General features: G+C 39.0%; 1 protein-coding gene across 1 annotated transcript; it reads left to right on the forward strand.

Annotated features, from left to right (window-relative positions):
* LOC145204659 (uncharacterized) lies at positions 1-26,259 on the forward strand. The gene is made up of 13 exons (XM_080077255.1): positions 1-261; positions 514-651; positions 865-1,026; positions 12,189-12,320; positions 13,337-13,463; positions 17,214-17,426; positions 20,516-20,691; positions 21,448-21,549; positions 22,701-22,865; positions 23,081-23,235; positions 23,653-23,855; positions 23,967-24,141; positions 24,217-26,259. The coding sequence occupies exons 1-13, from the start codon at positions 37-39 to the stop codon at positions 24,905-24,907; spliced, it is 2,664 nt and encodes an 887-aa protein (XP_079933381.1). The 5' UTR covers positions 1-36; the 3' UTR covers positions 24,908-26,259.
* Positions 26,260-26,417: the final 158 nt, after the last annotated feature.

Raw genomic sequence — 26,417 nt, forward strand, 5'->3', positions numbered from 1 at the left:
TTATGTTTTTGTTTAAAAAAGTTTTAGCTAAGCAAAATGCAGGATGATGCCTGTCAACAAGGGACAGCTATTGGGGATAACGACAACCAAAGCGCATCACCTGCCAAAACTGCAACAACAAATGAAGACAAGATTGTGACAATTGATCTCCATAATATTTCATCCCGTTATAGGGACATTTGTCCACTTGGCTGTGGATCGAGAGGACTTGTCTTTTCAGCAGTTGACAAACAATGTAGAAGAAGACTAGCTGTCAAAAAGGCTAGTGATATGAAACTATATTTTAAAATTCATTAATAAATGTTGAAAGGTAGCGTATTGCATGTCATTGTTTTTTAGCATTGCCTTTAATTTAAATTAGGACTAAAAAGTTGTTTTGTGTTTTGACATGCTTTATATGTTGTACAATTTTTTTCGAAGAAACCTAAATGCAGTGTTATAACGAGTTTTCACTTTGTGGTAATGTAACAATTAAGATTGCCATATGATTATTCTGTGTTTTCTAATGTTTAGATTTCAATTAAATCTACAACTTCTCCAACTGAGCTAAAACGGCTGATTAGAGAAATTCGAATCCTACGCCGTCTTGATCATGATAACGTTGTGCGAGTTAGCCATACCTTAGTCTCGCAGAAAGGAGAAAATGGCCTGGTAAGTGTTTAAGGAGAGAGACAGCAATTAGAACATTGTTATGTCTACTTTTGATTCTCAACTATAAATCTTTAAACAGTTGTATAGCAGACATAAATAACAGCATGTGTGGACTATAACTTATTTTTTAGCAAAATGTTTTGATTTTTTTGTTTGACTACACATGGCAAATCTTGTATAAACCGCTACTAGTAACTTGTTCATTTTGCTTAGTCTCCAAACCAAACCCGGGACCAACATTCTGGTGTTCCTGTTGACTCTGTTTACATCGGAATGGAACTTATGGACACGGACCTAAAGAGCATATTAAAGCGCAAGACTCTATCTCCATGTTATGTCAAGCTTTTCACATACCAACTTTTACGTGGCCTTAAGGTAGGCAAAATTTGAGGTAGTGTTTTTTGGACTTTTTTTTCATGCATTGAATTAAAACACATTGTGTGTGGTTTTCTTTTAAATGGTATGTTTATATATATATATGTCAAAATTGCCAATGGTAAAAATCAGACTAGTGTGGCAGTAAATTTGGTTTATGTCTGTTTGTCCAATGCAAAAAAGTTATGTGTTTTAAATACTGGTGAGGGTGGTGGTTTTAATTTAAAGGGTGCCTTGAGTAAATTTACATACATCTCTGTGTGCTTCTTGTCATGTTAAGTTAGGGCAGCTTTGTTGTCTGTGACTTGTTCCTGACCTTCTATTGAAACAGGGTTGGGAACTGCTCCCATGTTTATTGTCTTAGGGTGTTTCCATACACATAACATTTGCCCTTTACCTGTTCAAATATATTACCTGTGAAATATGCATATGTTGCTTAATAGGTAGTAATACCTCCATCCTTCTAATCAGATTATATCATGGTTGTCAGTTGTTACACTCCTTACCTTGGTGCGTGCCATACCACAGGTTGCTCTCATGGAAATTTCTAAAAATAACTTGTCAACGATTTCTTCGCTGCCCTCTTTGTCTGACCTGTTAGTCTACCCGCGTATACGCGTGGCAAGCTTTTGTTTTCGTTTCAATTTTCACAGGTTGTTTGTGGCTACATGCTTTGTTTTGTTCTATTCTATGTGAAACGTTGTACTTATTCACCACAAGGACAATTTTTATCATAAATTTGCTGTAAGTAAAGTGCAAAGTCACTGTGTTTAAAATATTATAGGCACCAATAATTGCAAATCATGGAGAAATGAAAATTTGAAAATAAAACATCCTTTGTTTCCAATGATTTTCACAAATTAAAAATACAGCTAAGTAAAATTGTAAAAATGTTGACAATTACATATGCTTTCTATGATACAAAGTGTTGTGAAATCATTTTAGCACACTGTGTAAAAGCAATCAATTAACACCAATGCACACAATCAGTGTTGAGAATAGGAAACCACTTGATTCACAGAAAACCTACTCTTTAATATAAGTGTCGTTGTTACAGAAACAATTGTCTCCGGGCTGTAGTTGAAAACCCTTGAAAACTATTTTTGCCTCTATTGTCGTCAGGTACTTTAACGCTTAACGGTTTGGTCGCATCCGCTTCATGTATTTTAGCTCGGAAATGAATTCTTTTTGCTTATGTGAGCTTGTGATGTAACAGTGGTAGACGCTACTTGTTTACTAAGATGAATTATTCATTTGCTTGAGGTCCATGACCATTTATGCGTAATGGTTTGTATGTTATAGACAGTATGGTGCCCATCAGCTGTATTGTCTACCATTGCTGTAATACAAAAATAAATGTTTGCAACATTAAACTCGACAAAACTGAATTTTAACATATACATCTGTTAGCACTCTTTTTTCTTCATTTTTAAAACACACAGTCATCTATGAATACATACCAAATATGAGACATGATATTAGCATTGGTCATGTCATATGCCCTACAATTGACTTGTAGGAATCATGGTGAACCCTGTTTCAATTCCTGGGCATTGTAAATTGTGCTTTATTCCCAACAAAACAACATGTTTGTCTGAATGCTTCTCTCTCCAAAAGGAGGCAAATTTTTGTGGGTCCAGTTTTCAATGAGTTTTTAATTGGCCGGCTGTACTTGGTGCCGAAAGTCTGTGTGTTTCACTGTAAGTTAGCGACAGAAAGATGACTTCAACTGTAATTGGCATAGCGTATCTGGTTTCGTTGGATTGTGTGACTCATTCCAAAACTATTTTGTCCCTCTTTGAGCAATATTTTTTTACTTATTGACTCACAGAAATTCTAGATTTTCTTCTTCAACTGATTGATTTAGTTTTCTGTGAAATCTTCTATGTTTGCATTTTCTTCACCAAGAAATAGTTCAGAATACACATTCAGATTACAAAGAATTTGTTTTTGTGTTGTTAATAATGTATAAGAAGAGTGTTAGTATTTCATCATCATGCCAAACCTGTTAAACAACCTATTTGCTGCAAAGGTTTTATTGCCTGTAAGCAGTGCCTCTGGTCTGGCCACATCAAATAACTTTTTGAGTTGTGTTGTCTGCAATAATTGCCTAAATTTGATTGCAGATGATACATTAAACATAGTTTTAATTTTGAATATTTTGTGTAAAATTATTATTCATTCCTTGGTATTTTAAACCTTCTTTAAACATTGTACAAAATAAAATATTGTTTGTCTTGATAAAAAATTAAAACAGTTTTTCATGTAAATAACATTTATCATTTATATAAGCATTAAGCAGATAAATTGTGCTAATGTATGTAACAGAGTTTGTAAAAGGTTTGTTCATTTCTGTGTAAGGTTGCTATTTGAACAAAAATAAATATTATTACCACTCAACTGCTGTAACAACAATGGTAGCATGTTGAGTATGTCGTCGTTTTCCACTTCAGTGAAAAGGCAAAAAACTGTAAAAAAGTTGCTGATATACTGTGATTGCAATTTGTTTGAAGTATAAAATCAGCAATTTGATCATTTGATTTGAGACATAAAATAATACCGAAGATTTTGAAATGCTTCCTCAAACCATTCTTGTTGTTGTTGTTCTGGAACAAATCAAAAGAACCTATTCCATTGGGAATTGGTGGTGATTACCAGAGCATTATTCTGACCATAAGATCAATACTGACATGTCATATTGTGGAATCAGCAAGAAATACAATAGTGCTGGCAATAAAAATGTCACACATTTCTAGGTAAAGTTTGTCCAACCTAATTTACATTATCCCAGGCTTGTCAAGATCATTGAGTGCCACTTTATTAATTTGTACCACCGAAATTGCAACATAAGATGTTAGCTACCTTTCCACACTCTTGTTAACTCATCACGAACACGATTTGTCACATAACAAAACATAGTGGTCTATGTCAAAGATTTCTATTATGTTGATTCTGGCATTAAATGGCAATAGGTTCTTTTGCACACTGTGTCTTTATTACACCACATTGGTAAAATAAAATTATTGACATTTAACCACTGAATCATTGTTGAAGACAATGAGCCTTGTTTTTGAGAATCACATGTTTGTGGGTGGAGAATGGGCATTATTGTGTCACAGTCAAAACAGAACACATTAAATGACCAGCAACCTGTTGCCCAAAACACTGCAAACATTGAATTGTTCTGAAGCATATTCAAATACAAGCGCCTATGATTTTGTAAATTTTTAACATTAGGTATACAAGACATGTACTGTAGCTTTACTAAGAACAAAACCACAATGAAATTAGCATAAAACTCAGTCATTTTATTACTAAAAAACTCCAGCAAAAATCTCTTTGTTATATTTTGATGAACCTGCGTTAAAGCCTAATTTGCATTGAAACCCTTATCAATAAAGATTTCCATACACAAAGGGCAGTTGCATATCAAAATTACAAGTTATGTATGGAGCAGTGTGTTCTTTATTCATAAGTTAAGCATTTACAGCATTGACATGAATAATGACCAGTGTCACCAAACAAAGGACAAAGAGTGCCCTTTGTCAAACAAAGATCGCTGCCAAATGCTAAGTGCTACGTTTGTTTACCCAGTCCAGAAGGGCGTACTTCTTGCGTGTGCAAAATATGTGATAAAGTTGAAACGTTAGCAGGGCTGCTAAGGGTTGCCAGCCAATGATTCAGCACAAAATGCTATTGAGCTGCCTGTCGAAGCTACTTCCGTTCTGCTTGCGGCCCGCTTACGTAAATAATGTTTATGCTTTGATGGTACAGAATCTTTTATTTTTGTATTCTTATCCTGGTTAAACGTTTTTTTGCGCTCATTTTTTAATTGTTTAGCCTGATACCAGTTTTACTTGTTGGGTGCGTGCTCGACAAACATTTACACTTGCTTTATAAGTCTCCAAGGGTTTACAGTAAAACGATAATGATTGTGTAAATGGAAGAACATGGTTTTGCTACTTCGTTTGAGGCTGAACAATTTTGCAATTTTTGTACGCAAACTAACACTGAATATACACGTATTATTATCTGAAAGCCGTTTCCAACTTTTACATTGTGTTTGTCGCGCTAATGCATTTCAATAGGCGAGACAGAAGCGACAAGCACTATTATTGGGCAGAAAATCTTAACAAGTCATTTGCATCTGCCACCATGTTAGACGAACAGGCTTGTTTAAGGTATATCAAGTATTAAAATTATCCGGTTACACTCGACACGTTTAATTCTCCATACGTGTGGTACGTAGGATCGTGTCTGTGACGTTGCATTACGTAACAAAGAGCGTTGCTGGTGCACAAGCAAGTGCTGTCACGCGTTCGGCTCTATACGTCGCAAGCTCGATGGTGTAATGCCATGACTTTTCGGTTTCAATGAAATTGGCCGGAGATTCGTTCATGTGGCTTTTTGTGTGACGGCATTTAATATTTAAAAGCTGCGTAAATTTTGGTTTAAAAGTGACGTTACAATACCGAAAACAAAATTTGGATATAGAATGGCTCTTTTTCAAAAGTAGATTTTCGTTTATAAAAAAACGTGCTTTAAAAAACTGACTCTTCCATTATAAAATCCAAGTAAATTTATTTTTAAACGGGAAGCACTGAAAAAATGTTTGTGGAAACACTTTTTTACCCCTGGGACTAAACCCTTCCCGCTGCAAATAACTGGAAGTCCTATCATCTCAGTTCAGCAAAGGAAATGGTTCGTTAGTTGCAATACACGGGTCGTCTTGATCTTGATCAATACAAGAGGCTTTCTCCAAGGGCAACGAACCCCGTATAACTGTGACGCACACCGAATCAATGCGTCTCGCTCTTAACCAATCACAGTCGTCCATGGCCATGTTGCGCCGCCCTTTCGCGGAAACTTTGAATCGGGAAAACAGCTCGGTCGGGGTGAGATGAACTCAGCGAGGCCGTGTTGCAGAATCTGTGTGCTCTTCTGCTATCGTTTCTTGTCTTCATAGAATTGGTTATCGTTTTTCAACACTTAAGCATCTATGTAAGGCTTTTGGATGGGTCAGCTGAACTTAATGTTGTGCCTTTCGGATGTTTATGCACCCCAAACTATTTAAAATAAACCACAGAGTTGCGCTGTTAGGTTTGACTTGTAGCTTTTTTCCGAAGTATGCTCAATTCTTGCGAACACAAAGTATCGGTTGAGGTTTAATTTTCTCCGAACATAGAACAACAACACAATGAACCCGTTTGCTTTTGGTCAAATGAACTCTTTTGCTATTTGTAACAACTTCGGTGGATTAAAATCTATATTTTGTGGCATCACCTGTGTTATGTACTCACAACGAAAAGAATTAACGGCATGATTGGGTCACATGGACTTTTGCTCAAGCGTCAGCGCATGCCTAGCCACTGGATTAGGCCGTGGTCTGTGCAATCTTACTTCGTGATTTACAGTGGCTGAGTGCAAACGGTGTTCAAATTTTCTTGTGCAATCTGTAGATTCTTTATTGCAAGAGGCGGCGTGTGGTTCCGGTACTCGTGTGGCGTTCGGTCGATTGAGTTTAGTCTACGATCTTTGGTTGTTACTTAAAACCCACCAAGCAATTCCGAAACTTTATAACCCCCTGTCTAACGTGTTTGCTAAAATTTAAAGTTGTGGTGGCATTGAGTTTGGTTTAAAATGCCTATTTACACAATAAATTAAATTTAGACAAAATTTCAGACAATTTTAGTTAAATTACAATAGCTGCTTCTTTTAACTACAAGATCCACCACTTTGCACGTTTTTAGCTTCGGTGGTGTAAGTTTGTTGTCTTTATTTCGCAATCTACAAAGTATCTAAAACATTACGTGAAGCACCATGGCGTGTTCCGCCTTAAACCTTAAAGAGAAATGCTGTAATCTCGTTCCCAGGAATGTTTTGGGCGTGAGGTGGCAACGACTTCATAAAATTGTTGTGACACTTCTGGTCTTAGTGATATGTTTACAGCAACAAACTAGTCGCGTGACATCAAATAAACACCGCTTATGCCGCTTACTTTAATCTTTAGCAAACCACATTCTGCGTTCCGAGGTTTGCACGTCGTCATATAAGTTGTTTTCCTCTTAGGTTAGTTGTTGTTGCATTGCTGTGCGTGTGAATCACCAGAAACATGGTTGAAAACTTAGATTTGCATTTTTGTACATCGGTTTATGGGCTTTTCTGTTATTACACACACCGTTAGTTGTATTCTCGTGGTTGGTGAGGGGATACTTTAACAAAACAGGGTAACCGTGTGATTTACTGCTGTTTGTCAATTTATAACGTTTTTCATCTGTAAGTTTTCTTCGGAGTCAGTCAGTGTTTTAAGCAAAGCATCTGAAGTTTTCAACTTCAGGAAAAGACAGGCGTTTAAACGTATTTTCCTAATTTTCTATGCAAAACATTTTAATTGATGCGCCCAGACGCATATCGGAAGTTAGTGGTTTTTCCGCGATCTAATCGTTTATCCGATCTGACTGTGACGTCATACAGGGTTAGCGCGCGAGATTGCGTGGAAAACGCGGAAAGTAATCCAGTTCTTGGCAAAGCTATTCTACGTCTCGCGTTGAACCCTGTTTACTGGTTGTTACTGCGTCGCGTACGTAACGTGACGTCATCGCTTTACGTGGCTAATTATAACGAAACGCCAGATCGCTAATTAGCTTCAAGCGTAATGGCTGAACCGGCGAGAACTGTTGTTTGCTGCTGCTTTAATCCTTTTAATATTTCAATATATAGTACGCTGCAAATTACAGTTCTTTTGTTGAGCTTAGAAGGTAATACTAATAGAACAAGGATATTGTTGTAAGTAACCAGTTAACAATTTGCACCATAATACATGCTTTTGATTAAACTGATTCGTCCTATTCCCAAACGAAGCCGATCCCTGATAAAAAAGTGCTGTAGTTGCCTTTGACGCGTCACAGCCATTCATAAAATCGATTCCCTTCGCCTTCGGTCAACACTTTTGTATTGGTGACGCACATTGCAACCGCGCCCTTTTAATTCTCATATCCCTTACGCCACACTAAAGTTCACTGAGTTGGTGTTATATTGTGGTTGGAACTTCATATACCCAGCATCTCTGGTAAACATATCTTTCAACATATTGTGCTGTTGTGTACATTTTCTTTGATCGATGCAAGTACGCTAAGCGGTCCTGCAGATATTGCGGTAGTAGTTACCAACCTGTTGTTTGTTTTGGTTGGTTATAATTTATGTGCTTTGTGATATCAGTTCAAAAAAGGCCTGATGTGCTACATTTCATAGGATTTTAATGCATTGTAAAATGCCTAGTTGTCAACAAAAGTTAAAACCAAACAAATATTGAAGCACAAATACTTTCCCAGTAACTGGTTTGACATTACTTACTTAATAGTGTTTTATTTACAGTTTAAGAAACAAAAACGTGGACCTATGGATACATTCCTGTATAAAAATATTAGTTTTACGATAAGTTTACTCTTGTCACAATTTACAGTCTTGTTACGGATGATTATCCAAAGTACGTAATTGGACCATTTCACAGGTCCGAAGTCCTGTTTACGCCACATATTGTTGTGCAAGGCTATTGCCTGGCAGTTCCTTCTCAAAGGGGCAGTTCTTGACGGGACCAAGGCCTTCATGTCGCAATACGGATCTATATGTAGAAGCATGAGTTCTTATCGCTGATATCTCTTCCGACCATGTCGCTTTCCCTATATTGGTCGTTCTATTTCGATGTTGATTCCGCGAATTCGTAGAACACTTCTCTACATATGATGTTTGGAATAGATTGGCAAATGACTAAGTTAACACCAAGTGTGAAATTGTCCGGTCATGTCTTATCACTATCGTCAATTCTTTTTTATAGATGACCTGAATAAATTTGGTATGGTTGTAGTACGCAGAAAAATGATGCTTTATTCTTGGACTTCGTTACTGAGTCTGTTGGAATGATTTTAAAAAAACAACTTTTTGTGTGCAAAGCTTTTGATGCGAGTTCATTTTAACTGTTGATGTACTTGCAACTCTAATCCGTTTTGTTGATGAAATCTAAAATAAAGCAACAGAATCTTGGCTTTTGCGGATTTGCATTTAAATAGGTCATTCAGCTTGACCTCGGGAATTCAGCTTGACCTCGGGAATCTAGCTTGACCCCAGGAATTCAGCTTGACCTGCAATAACCTATGTTTGGCACGATGACCTCGTCGCGCTTTAGTCTGCCGCTAGTAATTTCCTCCAGTCTAAAATGTCACCGAAACGCTTCCGATTTAGCTGCTTTATTGACAACAATAACTTCCCGTTTACAAAAAGCACCGCATGACCCTCATGCGAAAACGTGGACAACTAAATGTTTCGTAAACACAAATTGTTTTACGGAGTATGAAAGCATGTGTGTTGTCTGATGTTAAAAATTGTGTCAAGCGCAGTATCTTGCAGATCTTGCAAAGGCTTCTAAAATATCTCTACTGTTTTTTATAGACTTTGTCGTCGAAGGATAAATCATCTTTAGAAAGCGTTGAATGACAGAACATAGAGTACATACTCCATACCCCCACTGTAGTGTTGTTAAACTTTGATTTTATCTAAGTACCAGTGTCGCGGATTTAAAACACAGACCCACTGAAATTACTAACATTCTACCACGAAGTGTTCAAGTCTCTTCTTGAAAATCAAACGTTTGGGCTTTCGTGAAGGCTCTAGGATTTTCAGGAAACGGCTCACAAGGTACTCTCGCAGTTGCCCGCCTCGTTAAGTACCTATCGGTTTCCGACGTCGAAATATATGAGTCATGCTCTGGTACCGGCATCTCGGTGTTTCCAGCCAGACCATACCAGGCAGCAACCACGCATATTGAAATTTCCTGTATCTTTCCCGCAAGGTCTGTTGATGTTTGAGCAAAAATTGTCGGACCTTTCCCCCGCCCAACTGCTCGCATTGTCTAGAAAGGAAATATTAGTAAAGTGGGTTTGTGTTTTGTTGTTTTCCGCCCCAAACAATCAACAATGTTCAAGTTTCGGTTTCATTAAATACAGAAAACAATTTCACTTTCTGAAGCAGCAGTTTATTTTTGTTTAGAAACCATTGTTTGCTGTAATGATCTTAGTGATGTAACAATCGCCTTCTGTTCCGTATACAGGAAGTTGTGGAGAGTTTCAAATTCTTGCTGTCAGCCACTCCTTGTCAAAGAGTCGTTCTTCGTAACATCCTCAAAAGTCGATATATCTGCGCAACGTCATTAAGCTTTTGTAACGCCCACTGCGCCAAGCCTTTGTTTATAATTTGACCCGCCAATCGCCCCCCACATCAATCACAGTGACGTCACAGTGTATTTTCTTTATTGCGTCAGAGCGCGCGCGTTTGCGCTCAAACAAAGAGACTGAGTGCTGTGTGCAACGACGCGTGACGACCGGTCGAGTGAGGCGGCGAGGCTAGTGGAAAATTTCGTCTATTTATTTTCGACCTTGTAGACGACTGCTCCGAGGCTAGCGTGACGTAGGTCGGTTGGAGATAAAGTGGGTCGCATTGGAATGTGGCACCACCGTCTGCCCCTCATCTACTGCAAAGTCAGCGAGTCCATGGATTGCATAACCGGTTGTGTACACACGCCAATGTGGTGTGCAATATGTCTTTCAACACAAGAGATGAATCGTTCAACACGTGTTAGGTGAAGTTTATGACATGTATGACTTGTGACGGTCTGCTGTATTACTTGCTAAGTTTTATCTACTAAAAATTTGCAAACAACAATGCGAAAATAGTAATTGTAATCATCGTTTTTTGCTTTGTGCATTTTGCAATTTATGGAGAAGCAAAACTTTCTTTTCTTTGGGCAAAGTTTCTAACATTCTTTCGGCCTCTAAAGAGTTTCGTTTCCTTGTTTTGTTTTGGTTCACTCGACTGCTCTCTCGATTTTTTAGCTTGATGACTCGATTTTTAGCTTGATCCGTCGCGGATTGAACTGCACCACCCAAAATCGGTTAGGCTCTAATCGCCATTCAACCAGCATGATCGCATCCTGTTAAGATTTCCATCTACCTATCAATCCGTGTCGTTAGCATCCGGTTTAAACTGCCTTCAAAGTATAGCAAACAGGTTGTTTCAAAAACCAATGACAAAAGTGTAATTTCCAAATATTGTTGGTGTCTTTCCTGCTGCACTTTACTCTCAATGGTGTAGAAAGGCGTGCAATTTACTTGCTATGAACGACCTAAAGTTGTGTAATCAAGGTTTCAAGTCTTGTGCAACTCGTTACAGCGGTTCCGTTGACTCAGTGAGGCGTTCGGACGAGCGCTGGCCTTTGCTTTGTAAACATTCACCTGCATACAAACATTCCGCGCATTTTGCCGCTTATAATCATGGCGCCTTTGTGTTCAACTAAGCCCAAATAAATACATCAATAATCAGATTTGTCGGAATTAAAACTGCGAAAAAAATTTTTCTTCCAAAAATTAATCTTCCAATGTACATTTGTTTCATTTCCTCATTTATTCGTTGATTTGTCAGTGATACTTAATGCAACATGTATTTGAACCAATGTGGTTTGAAAAAGCGCTGGGATAATCTGTATGCAAGTCCTTTAAACGTGTCTGATAAACGAATTAACACCACTTGTATGAATGCCTTTGCCGCAGTTTGAATTATTACTTAACCACGACAATTTAAACTGGTACCTTAACTACATCGTCATGTCTGTTTGTACAGTATGAGCCACATTGGGAAAAATCCTTATTCAAATAGTTATTTACATGTAGCGTGTTTCGGTTTTCTGTGGCCTGGGTACTAATTCTCAGGTTCGCGCGATTTGGTCTAAAAGTAGAATAAAATTCCGGTATTTGACAGGTGGAACTTAAAATTGCTGGAAATTAAATCGTAAGGTTTATGAATCATGCAAATGACTCGTTCCAAACCAGGTTGACACTAGCGGTCATGACTGATCAAATTATGCGATTCCAACCGAACCGTTCATCCGCCAGCACCCCCTGGCAATGAGAGTTTATAATCATAGCTTTTCATGGGAAGAATTTTGTGCAATATATATGTTTGTATGCTGTAAACAATAATCCATTGTGCCAAGTCCAAAGGGCACACTAAATGTTTAGACGTTTTTCGGAAACCAGTAAAGCTTAAGCCTAATTTCTCAATCTTAACAATTTGTGGCAAACAAATTTTTAACATGATTATGATTTCTATTGCAGTACATCCACAGCGCGAACGTGATCCATAGAGATCTTAGTCCTTCAAATGTTTTCGTGAACATCGATACGCTGATGTTAAAGATAGGAGACTTTGGGGTGTCAAGGATATTTGATTCCAACTACAAACACACTGTAAGTTGACTTAGCTAGTGCCTGTATTGCACAACTGATCTTGTGTGTATTATGTAATCACAAGTCACTTAAGACTTGATGAAGGATGGTGGCATCAGCAAATAACAAGTAGGCAGAAAACTTTGATTCAACGATGATTGGTTTGTCACAGATATATACCGTAGACATATTTCATTCAGCAAAATGTTGACAAGTTTTCAGTATATGGTGTGTAACTGTTATAAATAATCTTAACATTACGTGTTAGTCTTTGTGTAGCTTGCGATACGAAAGTTTTTCAAGCCATACTTCATAGATAAACGTTAGTGTTTGTCCCTTTACGTATAATTAGTGAGTTCAAATGATTAATTCCTATTTGGTTATTTTCTATCGCTTACTTCCCCTGTACAAAGTCACTAATGAAGTCAAAAACCATGGGTTTTTTGAACGTTGTGTTGCGTGGCAGTATGAGCACATGGTGAATTGTGTTGGAAATAACCGCTAAAATCGTTTTACATTAAATATTTAACTGGCAATGACTCATGCCTCACGACTCACTTTACCAAATACTTGCTCCCTCTGAGTAAAGTTCGTTTCAAAATTGAGAGATTCACGACTGTTGAAGGCCTTTATGAAACCCTTTATACGGTTATTGGCGCTTTTAATGACTGATTTACCACTACCGAATATCGATTTTGATGCCAAGTTTAGCATGTCACGATTTTGTGCAAGAAATGCCACGAATAACTTTATAAAATGTAATTTCCCAACTTGCGAAACTATTGCTTATCGAAAGGTTGTGTAGCAGGTCCCAAATTTCCAGATTTAATTAGTTTTCTCATTCGCTTTACTGTATTACGAAGTATTAGCCTCCATTTCTCCATTCAATAACTAATATCACATAATCCTATATTTCCTAAAACCTAACCAGTCATGCTGCCTTCAAACTTTTGAACTCTCGTTTGTTGTCATAACTTAACAATCGGCGCGTTCTTGAAGCTACGATCCATTCAATGACACGGTTTGTTACGTAACAGAGACTCTTATCCATGGCTGAATCGACCACGTCATATCAGGCACCGGAGATTCTACTTCATCCACACCACTATGATAAGGCAATTGATGTTTGGGCCGTCGGCTGCATCTTCGCCGAGATGTTATCAGGTGACTTTTTTAATGTGGGTTTGTCCCTTTCAACATCAATAACACGCATCTTCTCACATTGACGTCTTCGTCTGCATTTCAAATGACTTTATCAAGCAACAAGTTAAAAAAAATAAAAAATCAGCAATGCGTAAGACCCATGTAAACAATATTTTTGTTGCTGATCATTGTATACAAGTGTAAGTGTAAAAATATTGTCTCAATAAAAGTTTGTAAATGATCTATTTCACAAAATTTGATGCATTTCTTTTAGTAAAATGCATTCACTACAAACAAGCCATAGGGCAATTGTTGTCTTTGAACAAATTGTAAAATACGAAGTGTCAGTTAAGTAACTGATTCCTGCCCTAAGTGGATCAACGAAACTACATTGTAAACACTGTTCCAAATTGAGACTAACCAAGCAATCGAAATCCCAAACAGGATATCGAATATCCGCTCAAATTAACGCCTTCCCGCCATTTCTACATCCTTCCAGGATTCACAGTCACTTGCATTGATATGTTACAAGTGTCACAACCCCACACACCTGCTTGACCTTGTGTGAAACTAAAACAGTCTTGTCAACAGTTTAAACACCGTTTGTCGATTAGACTCCACCTTAGTTCTACAGTCGCTTCATGATTGGTCGCAGTTTGTCACGTGATGAGTGAACGTAACTTCAGGTCATTTGCAACGAATGCTTGGTTTTAAATAGCTCCCTCTAATTTGACCTCGGCGCCCTTTGTTTCAGACTTTCAAAATAGGACGTATCAAAGGTTTATTTCCGTCAACCACATCAATGCGCTGATTAGGCTAATGTGCTCGGCTTTAACGTTCGTCAGGATGAACGCTAGCCGACCTTTGTTTCGTTTTTTTTTTGAATAAGTGAATTCTACGCAAAATTTCCGTCTAATCAAATGCACACAAAAATCAATTTAATCAATGCAACAAAATTGTACATTGCCATTCGTCCTTAAATTGAACTTGTGGAGCTCTATAGATTTCCCCTATAAAAACGTGTAATCGTTTTACGTTAACCACACTAATTATGGATCCCAAGGGACACATATTGTTCTCGTACGTTTTTGTTTTTTCTTGAATGCTTAACGGGGTTGTATACGACTCTTGTGATGGAAAATCGGTCTAGTTTACACACGTATTAGAGGTATACACTTTTGAGCCATGTTGACCAAGTGGTTCACCTGCAAGCTCCGAAAAGTTTAGTATACTTTATTTTGGCCCTTCCCAGAACAGCCATACCGCTTTAATTTTGTCACATAACTTGAAACAATAGACGTTAGAAGTGTTTTGCCATGATTGGTGTTGAAAACTATGACGGCCAGTGAATCTCATTGCACAAAGGTTCTGGTTTTGCAATTGAGAGGTGCTCTTTATTTAGAAGTCACCTTCAAAATTTTCCCCCAGTATATGTGTGTCTCTCGTAAATCAAAAGTTTGAATATTGGCCCTGGCGACCCGTTCTTTGTGTGTACTCAGGGTGATGGCCTGGTTATTTTCACACACCTAGCTAGGCAATCTTAACGCACCGTCAGCACTTTTTCTGCTTTCTCTTGCAAATCTTATCAGCTAACGCATGTTTTAACTTGTTTTTCTGGAAGCTAACGCGTGAAATACTCCCAATAATTGCCTGTAACATCATGTTAGCATGTTGTCACATATGGTATTATAAAGACATTATTTGTTCTCAATAAAAAATGCATGTGAAGTTCTTAGTACATTCACATTTTTAGGAACATGAATAAGCTTGGTGGTTTTTATTATATTCGTGACGTACGTATTTTCAGCTGAATAATAATTTTAAGAAACAACCAACTCATTCTTGCCAATTAAACTGATCCAATTAAGAGCGACCTTTCACGCTGCTAAATTTACTCACCCAATATACGTCACTGGCACTTCGTGCAAATACGGTGCTCTGATAGGATCCTAGAACTCCTTTTCCGGGCCCCATGACTTATGATGCCCCCGTTTTTGCGTCTCAACTCCATGCCTTTCCAATAAATTTACAGGAAATCTGAAAGTGCTTTGTTTGACGTCATTTCGACATCCGGTTTGTTTATTTACGTGATTTGACAAACTTTGGTCATAATTTTTAGGGTTAGTCGGTTCACAAATTTCAATTGAGCTTTGTAGAGTGTGTTGACCAACTCTTGTACAAACAACAATATAACACACATTTAAACTGAACAAATTTAGAGACCAATAATCATATTGTTTTGTGTTGTTTTTGCAAGAAATAAATGCAAATTATGAATAGCAATTTAATTAGTAAGACAATTATTTGGAAACGCAGAAAATTGTAATTGGCTTGTTGCGAAACAGAAACCAAAATTGGATTAATTTCCACCACTTCGGTATTTGTAGAATACTGATCGGCTTATAAACACTAGAGTTCTGATGTAGTCCTATTGTAATACAAGTGGGAAAACTGGTACTACTGGTGGATCGTGGTTTTGGTAATTACCCATACATTCGATGAACAAACCATTTTAGTTTTCACAATATAGGTATACTTACGATAAGAAGTCTGAACTATAATTAGGGGCAAACTAGCGTGTAAAGTTTAATCAAGAACGCGATGAAGATGTAGTTCAAACGTTTAGGAATTTTTTAAACACATTTCAGTGCTTGCAGTTTTTAATACCTCGGCCTCGAGCACTTTGTCGATATGCTGTCGTCAGAATTACGTTTTCTGGTTACACAAGGCCGTGTCGTGCCAGGAATAGTGCAAGTTTTTTGAAACAGAAACCCTTATCACTCAAAGCTAACATTCGTTCGCATGACGTAGCTGTACCAAGGAAGTTTATGCATCTAAATTTAACCGCCAATTTATATTGTCACCTTGTGTTATAAGTGATCGTTTCATTGTCTTATTTGTTTGAAAAAGAGTGTTTCGAAACCCTTTATATAGAACAAACCGCCAACCGGATTAAACAAGAACATAATCTTGTTTCTATCTTTATTACAATGTTTGGAAAAAATGTTTTGTGTGGTTTTTCACAAACGCCGTTTGAGCAGTTAATCTCGTTATGAAACCGAATTTGGAAACCACAACTGGATTGGCTTTGTTCTGAGTAAGACTATTTTGAGAACCGATCGATTTTCGTATTCAATGTCGCACACAGCCCACACTGTAAACATCTGTTGCCACTTTGTGCAGCATAAAAGAAACTAACATCACGTTTTATCTTTATATGTTTCTTATGTGCTTCTCCCTTTTAGGGTCGTGATGAAAAAAATTGACAATAGTTTTGCGTTAAAATTCCAAACCATTTTTTCTGGATGTAATTATCACTGGTCTTTTCCATCGAAAATTTACCTTTCGCAAATAGTTTAACCAATACGTTGGTCGCTTGCACGTTGTCAAAACGACTTGACCTTGAGGTCGCCTTGAAGGTCAATGGCCGGTAAGAATGTGCGAAATCATGTAATTGTACCCAGTTTCGGTTATGTTCACGTGTGAGCCACTAGGTTTTTGGCATATATGGCAAATCAGAAAGCCGATTTAAATATTTTGCATGTCGGATTGCTGGGTCTAGTTTTTAAACTGATCGCTAGCTGCCTAACTAGCATTTAGCGATCTGAGAACCCAGCTCAAAACACCACATTTTGCATTTCAGCTTTTGTATTGCTGAACAAATCTTTGGAACTTTTGGCTGTATTGGTAAATTTGTTAAGGTTTATTTCGTTGGTTCGTTTAAGTTGACTTTAAATTAAAAAATTTAAACTGTTTGTTTTTTATTGTCAGGAAAACCAATCTTTACCGGCAAAGACGTTTCGGAGCAACTGGACCAGATCGTGGCAAGTGTGGCTGTGACACCTGCCACCTGGCAAAGCGTGGTGGCAACCGCATGTCACGACAAGGACTGTTGTCGCTTTCACAAATCAATAGACGCGCGCGATAACGCTGGACGCCCATCGTTCCTATTAGACGAAGTTGTTCCCAATGCTTCTAATATTGGTGAGTCGAAAGCCCTGAACAAGTCGTTGTTGATTATAGAGTTAAGGATTTTGAATTCATAATTATACATGTCAAGTATCAGTACCAAAGCTACAATGTATTAAACCTACGAGCGTACCCTTGTAATCAGGCAAAAGGTAATGCCGAATGTCCGAATCAAATGGCATGAGATTTTCACCATAAAGGCGTGTTTCTTAGTTGGTAGGAGCATATTTCGTAACCCCAGGGCAAGTAACCACACAACACAACAGCTCGTAGCAACGTAGCTTCCCCAATTGTCTTTAAAGCCGCTGACCTGACTGACCTAACGACGTCTCATGCAAAATTAACTAGCATGACACCCCCGCAAAGTTGTGAACGCTATTCTGCATTGTCTGCTCATATATCTGTGTATTGCCTGAGCAAGCAAGCAATTGAATTAGTGTTCATGTTACACAACCTGGTTGTAATTGGGTTTATATTGGACCCTCCCCCTTTTTTAGCCTATTCATAATTTCACAGTTACGTTATAAAAATCAAAATCGTTTTGGGTTTTAATTGCATGGAGGTAATATGTATGTAAATATGTATATATACATATATATATAGTTTTATACATTAATCCTTTGCAATCATAGCATGTGTAAAATGCGCAAAATCATCAAACAGGCTGTATTTTATGTAACATGAAAATACATAGTACATCCATCTATCTATTTGTTGCATAACCTGCCATTAGGCTTGGCGGAAATGAGTAAAAAGTCAAAGGTTTAAACTTCGGGAAATTGCTTTTTTATGAGTTTATAAAAAAATTGTTTGCACAATTATATTGCGTGAACATGAAAGGAGAATACAAGCGTTAAATTTGAAAAATAGAATTCATTACAAACAAATTGCCCACTGACACCGGAATTAATAATAAACATTCGTGATTAGCAATAAATCTCTACCTTCCACCAAAACGGCGTTGTAAGGTACACAAAACATGTATATTTAGATGTAAACACTTTTTGTTTCACGCCGCAATTGTTCTTTTTTACTAAATAATCAAGGAGTTGGCAATTCATCAGTATTTAGCTGAATTAGCGATTTTTGAGGTATAAACACTGTAGTTGTAAGTTTTAAGAGGTAAATCGTCAGGTTGTTTGCGCTGAAAAACTGATACTGTATATCTTGTGGCTTAAACTCTTAAACAGTACATTGTTCACCGAAGGAAATGCGTAAGCACAAAAACATCATTTTTTGTGGTGTAAACACTGCAAATGCCGACCAAGTTCATAAAGCTGATAAATCAACTGTAGGCGTATCTGTTTATTGCAGTGCCACCCTGTGGTGTGCTTCGTTTCTGAGAATAGTTTATGCAACTTTTTCCAGTTGACACCTCTTAATTATGTGCGCGCAGCACCAACGCCTCGCCCGAACTTGGCTGTCTCAACGCGCTTATGACGTCATAATCTGATCGCAGACGACCTTCCGTGGCAGGCGGTGCGCAGTGAGTTTGGAAATTAGGTCAATTCGTGGCGAGAGGCGCAAGATCCCGGCGCCAAACTTACGTATCATGCTGACGTGTTATGCTCAACACGTGGGCATACATTTAACATGCGTCGTTGGTAATAAATAACGACTGTACTTGGTTAATCGTCGACACCTGCTCTGGAAATTTACGACTGTATATAGATTTAAAGTAGCTTTCTGTTTAAACACTTGTTGATATGCAACACAGGTGTTCCAACGGATTTTATGCAGCCGGTAATGTCGAGAAAAAGAAGCTTTAAGTTGTCCTAATAAACTTGATTCTTCCGAAAGCATAAAGCTTACAAGAAAAGCTGTAAACAAAATCGTAAAAGCAAACAAGACAGGCAACCGTCCCTGTAACCAGTCAACTGATAATAATTTACGTGGCATAAAAACAAGTGAGAAAAAAAACTAATAAGCCGGTGGTTTGACCCAAATCGCATATAATCTGCACCACGCCTTCATCCGGACCAAACGAAACGACCAATTACGGCATTATCTGTCTGTATTACGTCACAATCGCTATTGTGCGTATCGAATCTGAGACAATTGATCGGCTTTGTAAAGTTGTAATGGGCTTGTCTTAATCAAAACGCCTTTGGATTGCTAGTTGTGAATTGTTCTACTTGGGGATTATCGAGTGCAAGCCGATTTAAGTAATTGGCTTTTTTAATTGCCGTTGAACCATACTGCCATGGCACAGAAGCCAAGCTATTAAAGTTGATTACAAGGTGTGGCTTACTTAATGTTGTTGACTAGAAATGCACCAAAGTTAGTGGGACAACATGTTATTTTCATGCCACATTGTCTTTGTTGTACGCACCTTATTGCATAATGGCCCTTATGTCTTAGCGTCAACATCAGTGTATTTCTTGCTACAGCACTTGAAAATTGGTTAGTTTACCAGCAGACATTGGTTAGTTTACCAGCAGACAAAGTCATTAACTTTGCATATACCTTTGTTTTTCACACGAGTTTGGTTACATAACGCGCGACATGGTGTTTGGTAATTACTGACTTTTGACGCTAGTCGCAAGTGTTATTAAGACCTGCTCGTATTTCAACTTCTTTGGCCGCACTTGAGTGTATTTTCCAGGGAACTGTGTTTTAATCAACGTACTTAGTAACCCGGACTAGCTGGTTTTCCTAGAATCTCCACGTATGCGATGTTTTATGAGCAAACATCAACCTAGGGCGCAGTTGGTTTACCGAGCACTCGACTATATAACAACTTACATTAACTTTACCTCGGAACAAGCCACTTTTCCGCGAACATGGCGCGTCAATCGTTTTGTTACGTCACAGAGCCGACTGTGCTATTCGAATATGTTTATTGTGCGGTTTTTAGAAGTGACATACCTCTGAGTTTTCACAGCTGCACCTGTTGATCCAGCATATGCGCGGCTTCGTAACTGGTGCACTTTTGTATATTTTTGCTGGTTTTAGTTTGACTTTAAAGGTCAAGTTAATGCTGATGTGCCATAACAACATAATGTAGCATTTGTTTTTTTTAGGTTTTTGGTATGACTTTATAGTTGGCACATGTAAAATCAGCACAGTTGCAATTTTATAACATTCTCTTTGTTCTTGTGCAGGAGTAAACTTGCTGCGTCAACTGTTAACCTTCGACCCTGCTGACCGCGTGACCGCCACCGATGCGCTCATCCATCCGTATCTTGTACCTTACGGTCATCCGAATGACGAACCTGTTTGCTTGTGTCCTTTTAAACTTGAAGATGAAATGGATGATTGCACATTAAGTGAATATCGGGTAAGAAATTGCATCTCATTAGTTTATACCTTGTTTGTTGTGAAATTTAATTAGCAGATGTGCTTTGTTGTTAATATTACGCAATATTGGTATTACTTCCGCAAAAATAGGAACACGTAATACGACAATTCAAGCTCCTGCACAGGTCGCGAAATTAAACAGCAGGGTTTGAAATGAGCGAAATCCATTTTAATATCAGTTGTATATATCAGGCAATATCGCGCATCTATTGCACTGGGCTTATCTCGCAACGCAACAAATATAACATTCCACACCCTTTTTGACGTCATTGGGGCGTTTGTTGCGTCACAAGGGACAATCTTCGTCGAATCGCAATTGCCAATGAAGATTGAATCTGAATTATCACCTTTGATAATCGTCGAAAACTTAAAGCAGCATAAGATGAGGGCAGGTTTAGCAGATGTCAATCAAACTGATGTGCGCGAATTGACAATTTTGTTTGCGTCGTGCAATGCAACCCTCTGGTGGTTTGTTTTCCGTTTTCGCGAAGTTTTTCGTGAGCGGAACTGGCAAAAAGCAACCTTGTTTTTCACAAGTCGTGAACTTTATCACGTAGTCATGACATTTTCTGAATATTTCAGCACCTGTTGTTTTGCGCCACATGCAGAAAATACCTCTTTATATCGCGTCGTCATCGGTCTTTGTTGGCATAGCAACCAGCACTTTACTTTGCATGACAACATGAATAACATCCACAACAAATTTTAACCTTCTCTCGTTTACTGTGCCGCGCAGGAAATTTTACACGACGCTACATCAGTCACGAACAGCCCTCCGAGCAGCGACCACTCCGAACAACCTGGAGATACCAGCGTAGAGGACGGAAACTGCCCCTCGGTGAGTGACGTCATCAAAACAGTGACGTCAATGAACAAGTGTGACGCCTTGAAACAGAAAACTCTTGTCCCCTTTTTCTCCCATTGGCAGATTTTAAAGATAAAAATACCCCAAAGATTTTATATCATACTAATCTCGAAAAAAATTTGCCTGTTACGTCATCAAAACAGTGACGTCAGGTAGTTAGTCTCATACCTCAAAGCAGGTTGTCTAGGCACTTCTTTTGTTGGCAAAATAAAATAAAAAAAAAAGATTGCATAACACACTATTTTAAAAAATCCCGCTTTACATAACCCTGTCAAATTAAATGTACCTCGGGTTAAAAAATACCTTACGAAACATAGTGACGGTGCAATACATATTCACTTTCATGTAATTATCCGTCGCTACCGCCTTAATTCTGGCGATTGGCTGCAGCTGCTGGGTCGAATTCCACCTATCAGGGCTCGTTAAATTCTATTCAACTCAACTCCTTAGCTATCGCTCGGTCAATAATGCGGTGTATTGTGACGCAGGGAGTGGGTCTGTTGCGCCAACAAACACGTAATGTTGACGGTTGCAAGCTGCATTAAATGTGTTTTGGCATAGCTGCAGCGATTATTCGTCATAGCGACGGCTCTGTTGGAACGCCCTTCACAATTCTGTTTGTTTCGTAACAATTTTAAATGCGGATTCGCTGGATCTGTTTATTGGTCCTGTCACTTGTGTTTTACGAAGCAACAGGAAAATGAATTGAGAATTTGATGATTTTTGGCACGCCAATTTCTGCTGGTCGCAAGATTCGCCTATTAAGTTTATTTACCATCACTGTTAGTCATATTCTCGACTGGTAATCATAATTTTCATCATGTGTGTTGTGTTTCTGATACAAACCCTCAAAACCATATTGCAATTTAGTGCAGTGAATCACAATACGAGGCCGGGCTTTTCAAAATTGGATCGTATTACTAAGCTGCAAACCGTGTTGTTTTTCTGTAAAATCAGTAACAACATGTTTTTAATCATGCAAATAGCAACAAATATCCAAATAAGAAAATGCATAAGGTCAACGAGTTTTTGCGATGCGAATTTCAACAGAACTATTTGAACTCTATTCTGCTTGTGCCATTTTACTTGTTCCACATAGACTGATTTTGTTTTTCGTTTTTCAGAGATCCTCGACCAAAAATTCGCTTTGCCCCAACGACAGCTGCAAGAACCTACTTGCTCTGGTTCAGTCGGAAAACCACAGCAACGCAAGTTCGCATAGTGGCGCAATTACGATGGCAGAATCAGAAGCAAGAACAATGGCCTGCGATTTTGACTACGGCGTCCAGGTAAAAATGCATTTGAAAATGTCTTTTATTTATCAATGTATAGCAAAAATAGAAGTTCTTAAACCTGAAGGGAGTATTTCGTATAAGTTAACTAAAACTTTACTAAACTTATTAATCAACGTTTTCTAAAGGTGTTAAATTCTTGCTTAGCTTTCACTGTTAATCCAAAGTTAATTTTGTCCTCCATCATTATTGTAACCTTTATGACGTCACAGATCAACGACGGTTCGATCAACCGTGACCGAATGTGCCGCGATTTTCAACCAATCAGCTCAAACACTTGTTTCGACCCTTACAAGTGGGATTCGGCTCGAAGAACAGAAACATCGTCGAGTGCTCCTAAGATGCCATTCACTAAAGTCATCGACGGGTAATTACTTTACTTGCCAGAATTTAATCTTTTGACATTCGGTTACCAGTTGTGCCGCTGTTGCAAACTATATAGATTTCCTTCAATTCAGAATAGTACTTTAAAATTAAATTTAATCGTTTTGTATGTGAACAGTTACACAGATTTTATGTCAAAATTCGACTCCAAAGAAATGAGCCGCACACAAATAAATGCAATTTCCCACACATTTGGTACAGTTAGCCAAAAAATATAGTTTTTATTACCAATATTTGGCTACATGCAATTAAACAGAATATAGGGCGAGCCGATATTCAATTAACCAGACCCTGTTGTATCAACAAAACGAAACAACGTTATTCTACTCCAACTAAGAATTAAACAGCAGTCTTCAGTTTGACAAACATCAGTCTAATCAACTTCCCCATTATTTTCCAGCTCGCAGGATCCAGGTTCAGATCACGGTTACCATTCAAGTTACTGTTCATCGAACTTGAGTCATGGCAATGGTAAAGGATGCCACCCACACTCTCTATGGAGTCTGTCCTCTCCTGATGTTTCCATTGACCACGAGAGAACAGGCACCGGACACCGAGCATCAACTCCCGATCTTCTCTCGCCCGGGATCGCCGAATCCGACGGTATGACGTCATAATGTTTATGTTACGTCATATACTGTTTAAATTGGCATTTATATATTGATGGTTGCGAAAATTGTGAACAATTTTTAAACGGGTTTTAAACTCTTTCAGATCACAGCTCGGATCGACATTCTCCGACCACCGTCAGTGATGCGAGACCAGGTGATCACGTGGACTCCAACCGACGACGCCACAAAGACGATCTGCCACGTCATCACCAGAGTTTCAGCCACCACTCGTCGCTCTACCATCATCACCATCATCATCACCACCACAAGCACCATCGGTGAGTTTGACGTCACTAACAAGTGTAGTGATGACGTCACGCACAGTGTGCTAACCAAATTGTGACGTCACACAGGCACAGTAACCGCCACAGCAGCTCACAGTCGCAAGCGGCAAACGGCGCAGTCCGGACCAGTAGCGGAGAAGCTGACCAGAATTCCAGCAGCGGAGGATCTCGCTGCCACCAGAGGCGCTGTGTGGTCACTGATACGGTTCCAGAGGTGGCCGAAGAGGGTCAGACAGCGTCCGCTGGCGCCGAGAATGCAGACAAAGTCAAGAGCAAGAAGGGATACAAGAGTTCGAGTAGCGACAGCGATTCCAACCAGCGTTACACCCACAATGATTTGGACCCCACGGAACGTTGTAAGAAAGAAAGCAAGCCTTGCAGGTTTGCCAAGAAATCCAACAAAGGCCGTCTTAAGTCGCTGACGGCTGACAGTGGCTTCAGTGAGGCGGTCGACGAGCAAAACGTCGACTTACCCGCTACTACGTCATCACCATCACCCAGTGACGTAACAACGGGTCGTACTCGCACGTGGTCTGATGTTGGATCGGCGAAGAAGGAGGGAAGTTTTTGTTCCAACATCTTGGACGGTTTGCTCAAAAAGTCCTCCACATCTGGGAGCAATCCGAGTATCCTGCAGCGCATCCGCAACTTTTCCGGGGAACGAGGGTTGGACAAAAGCCCCAAGCCCCCTGCTAAGTGCTCCTCCCCGGAAGCGGGTCGGACCCACGTACCCCGCAAGCAGCTCGAGTGCCCCTTCTAGCCCCTAAACCTCCGTAAAAACCCCAGCGCGCTCACCAAATGTCACATGGTGCTCGTAGTCAATGTAGATTTAGGGTGGGTGCGCCGGAATCCCCCTTTTATTTCGCGTGCTCGCATTTCTTAACTTATTATGACGTAATAATCCACGCAAACCGAGTGTGCAATTTTTCGCTTTGATGACGTAACGCTTAGTCAATGTCTACTTTGTGTGTCTATGACGTCACTGTTGCTCTTTGCACGCTACGCTACATTAGCCTGGCTCTTTACATACGTCACAATGCCACTTGCACGCGGCGTCTGTTTATGACGTGGCAGATGTTTGTTTGTTCTTTTTTTGTTGTAGTCTAATTGTCGGCGCTCAGCAATGACTGGTTTGATTGGTACTGGTGAAGTTTAAACACGACTCAATTATTTGTCATGTTTGTTCTATTTGTTTAGCCATTGTTTGTTTCGCCACGTTTTGTTTGTAAAAAAGCGTATTTGTGCTCAAAGAATTCGTAAAAAAACCTTGCTCGAGTTATTTCCAACAACCAATTTTAGTTTTGTTTCCTAATGAGTTAACGTTTTTTTAAGTGTTTGTCAAGTTTTGCCCGGCTTTGTCCGTGTGTTTTTGCTGGGTTCCTTCGTCTCAACTCTCTCGACCCACCGCTTTCTCCCGCCACCCGCGTATTGAAACCACATCAGAATATTTTGTGCTAAATCAAAACAAGCCCTGTTTTTTATTGAGTTTGTTTTTATGTTCCTTGTTTTTACGCCAATGCATTTTTAGAACCTTGTTTTTATCGCTAATTGTTTTGTCAGAAATCTTAGTTGTTCTTTTGTTTGTGACGTCATAAACGCACGCTATTGTTTCTTGACAAAGGTTTGTAGGGGAGGGCCAAACACCCCACCAAACCCCGAATTTAGTTGTTAGTTACGTCATGGCTGGTCATTTCGTGTAATAGGGGTGCAAACGCACCCGCAACCACTCTGACCGTCAAATGCGACTTGAAACGAGACGACATTGTGTTATTTTTATTTATAGCGTGTATGTCCGCGTAGAAAACTGACTTAATTTCTCGCTTTAAAGACGGCAAAAACTGCCGCTTTACGAAATGCCTCTGCTGTTTTCCGCGTTGTGTGTGTCCTAATGTTCGTGTTGTTGCGTCAATTTCTAAACAAACTTCGTCGCGCCTTGCTTCGAGGTTTGTTTATAATTTTTCCTCGCCCCCCTCTTCTCCTCAACCCTGAACAGGTACCGCTCGTGACGTCGGCATTACGTCATGAATTGATTACGTCACGCCAGTGTTTTTAGCTTTTTATTTATTGCGTGGCTGGCGCGTGTGGTTGTCGAATACAAACAGCTTGAAACAAGACTGCGGTGTTGCCTTGCAGATTGGGCGAAATGATTTATGTATGGGTATAACATTATAATATTGGTATAAGCCAAAAATGGGCATAGACAGGACGAACGAAAATGTGATCTGCATGGAATGTATGTGATACCTCGTGATTTAATATTTAAATTCAGT

The sequence above is a fragment of the Phallusia mammillata genome, chromosome 1, assembly GCF_965637545.1.
Source record: "Phallusia mammillata chromosome 1, kaPhaMamm4.hap1.1, whole genome shotgun sequence".
Classification (NCBI taxonomy): Eukaryota; Metazoa; Chordata; class Ascidiacea; order Phlebobranchia; family Ascidiidae; genus Phallusia; species Phallusia mammillata.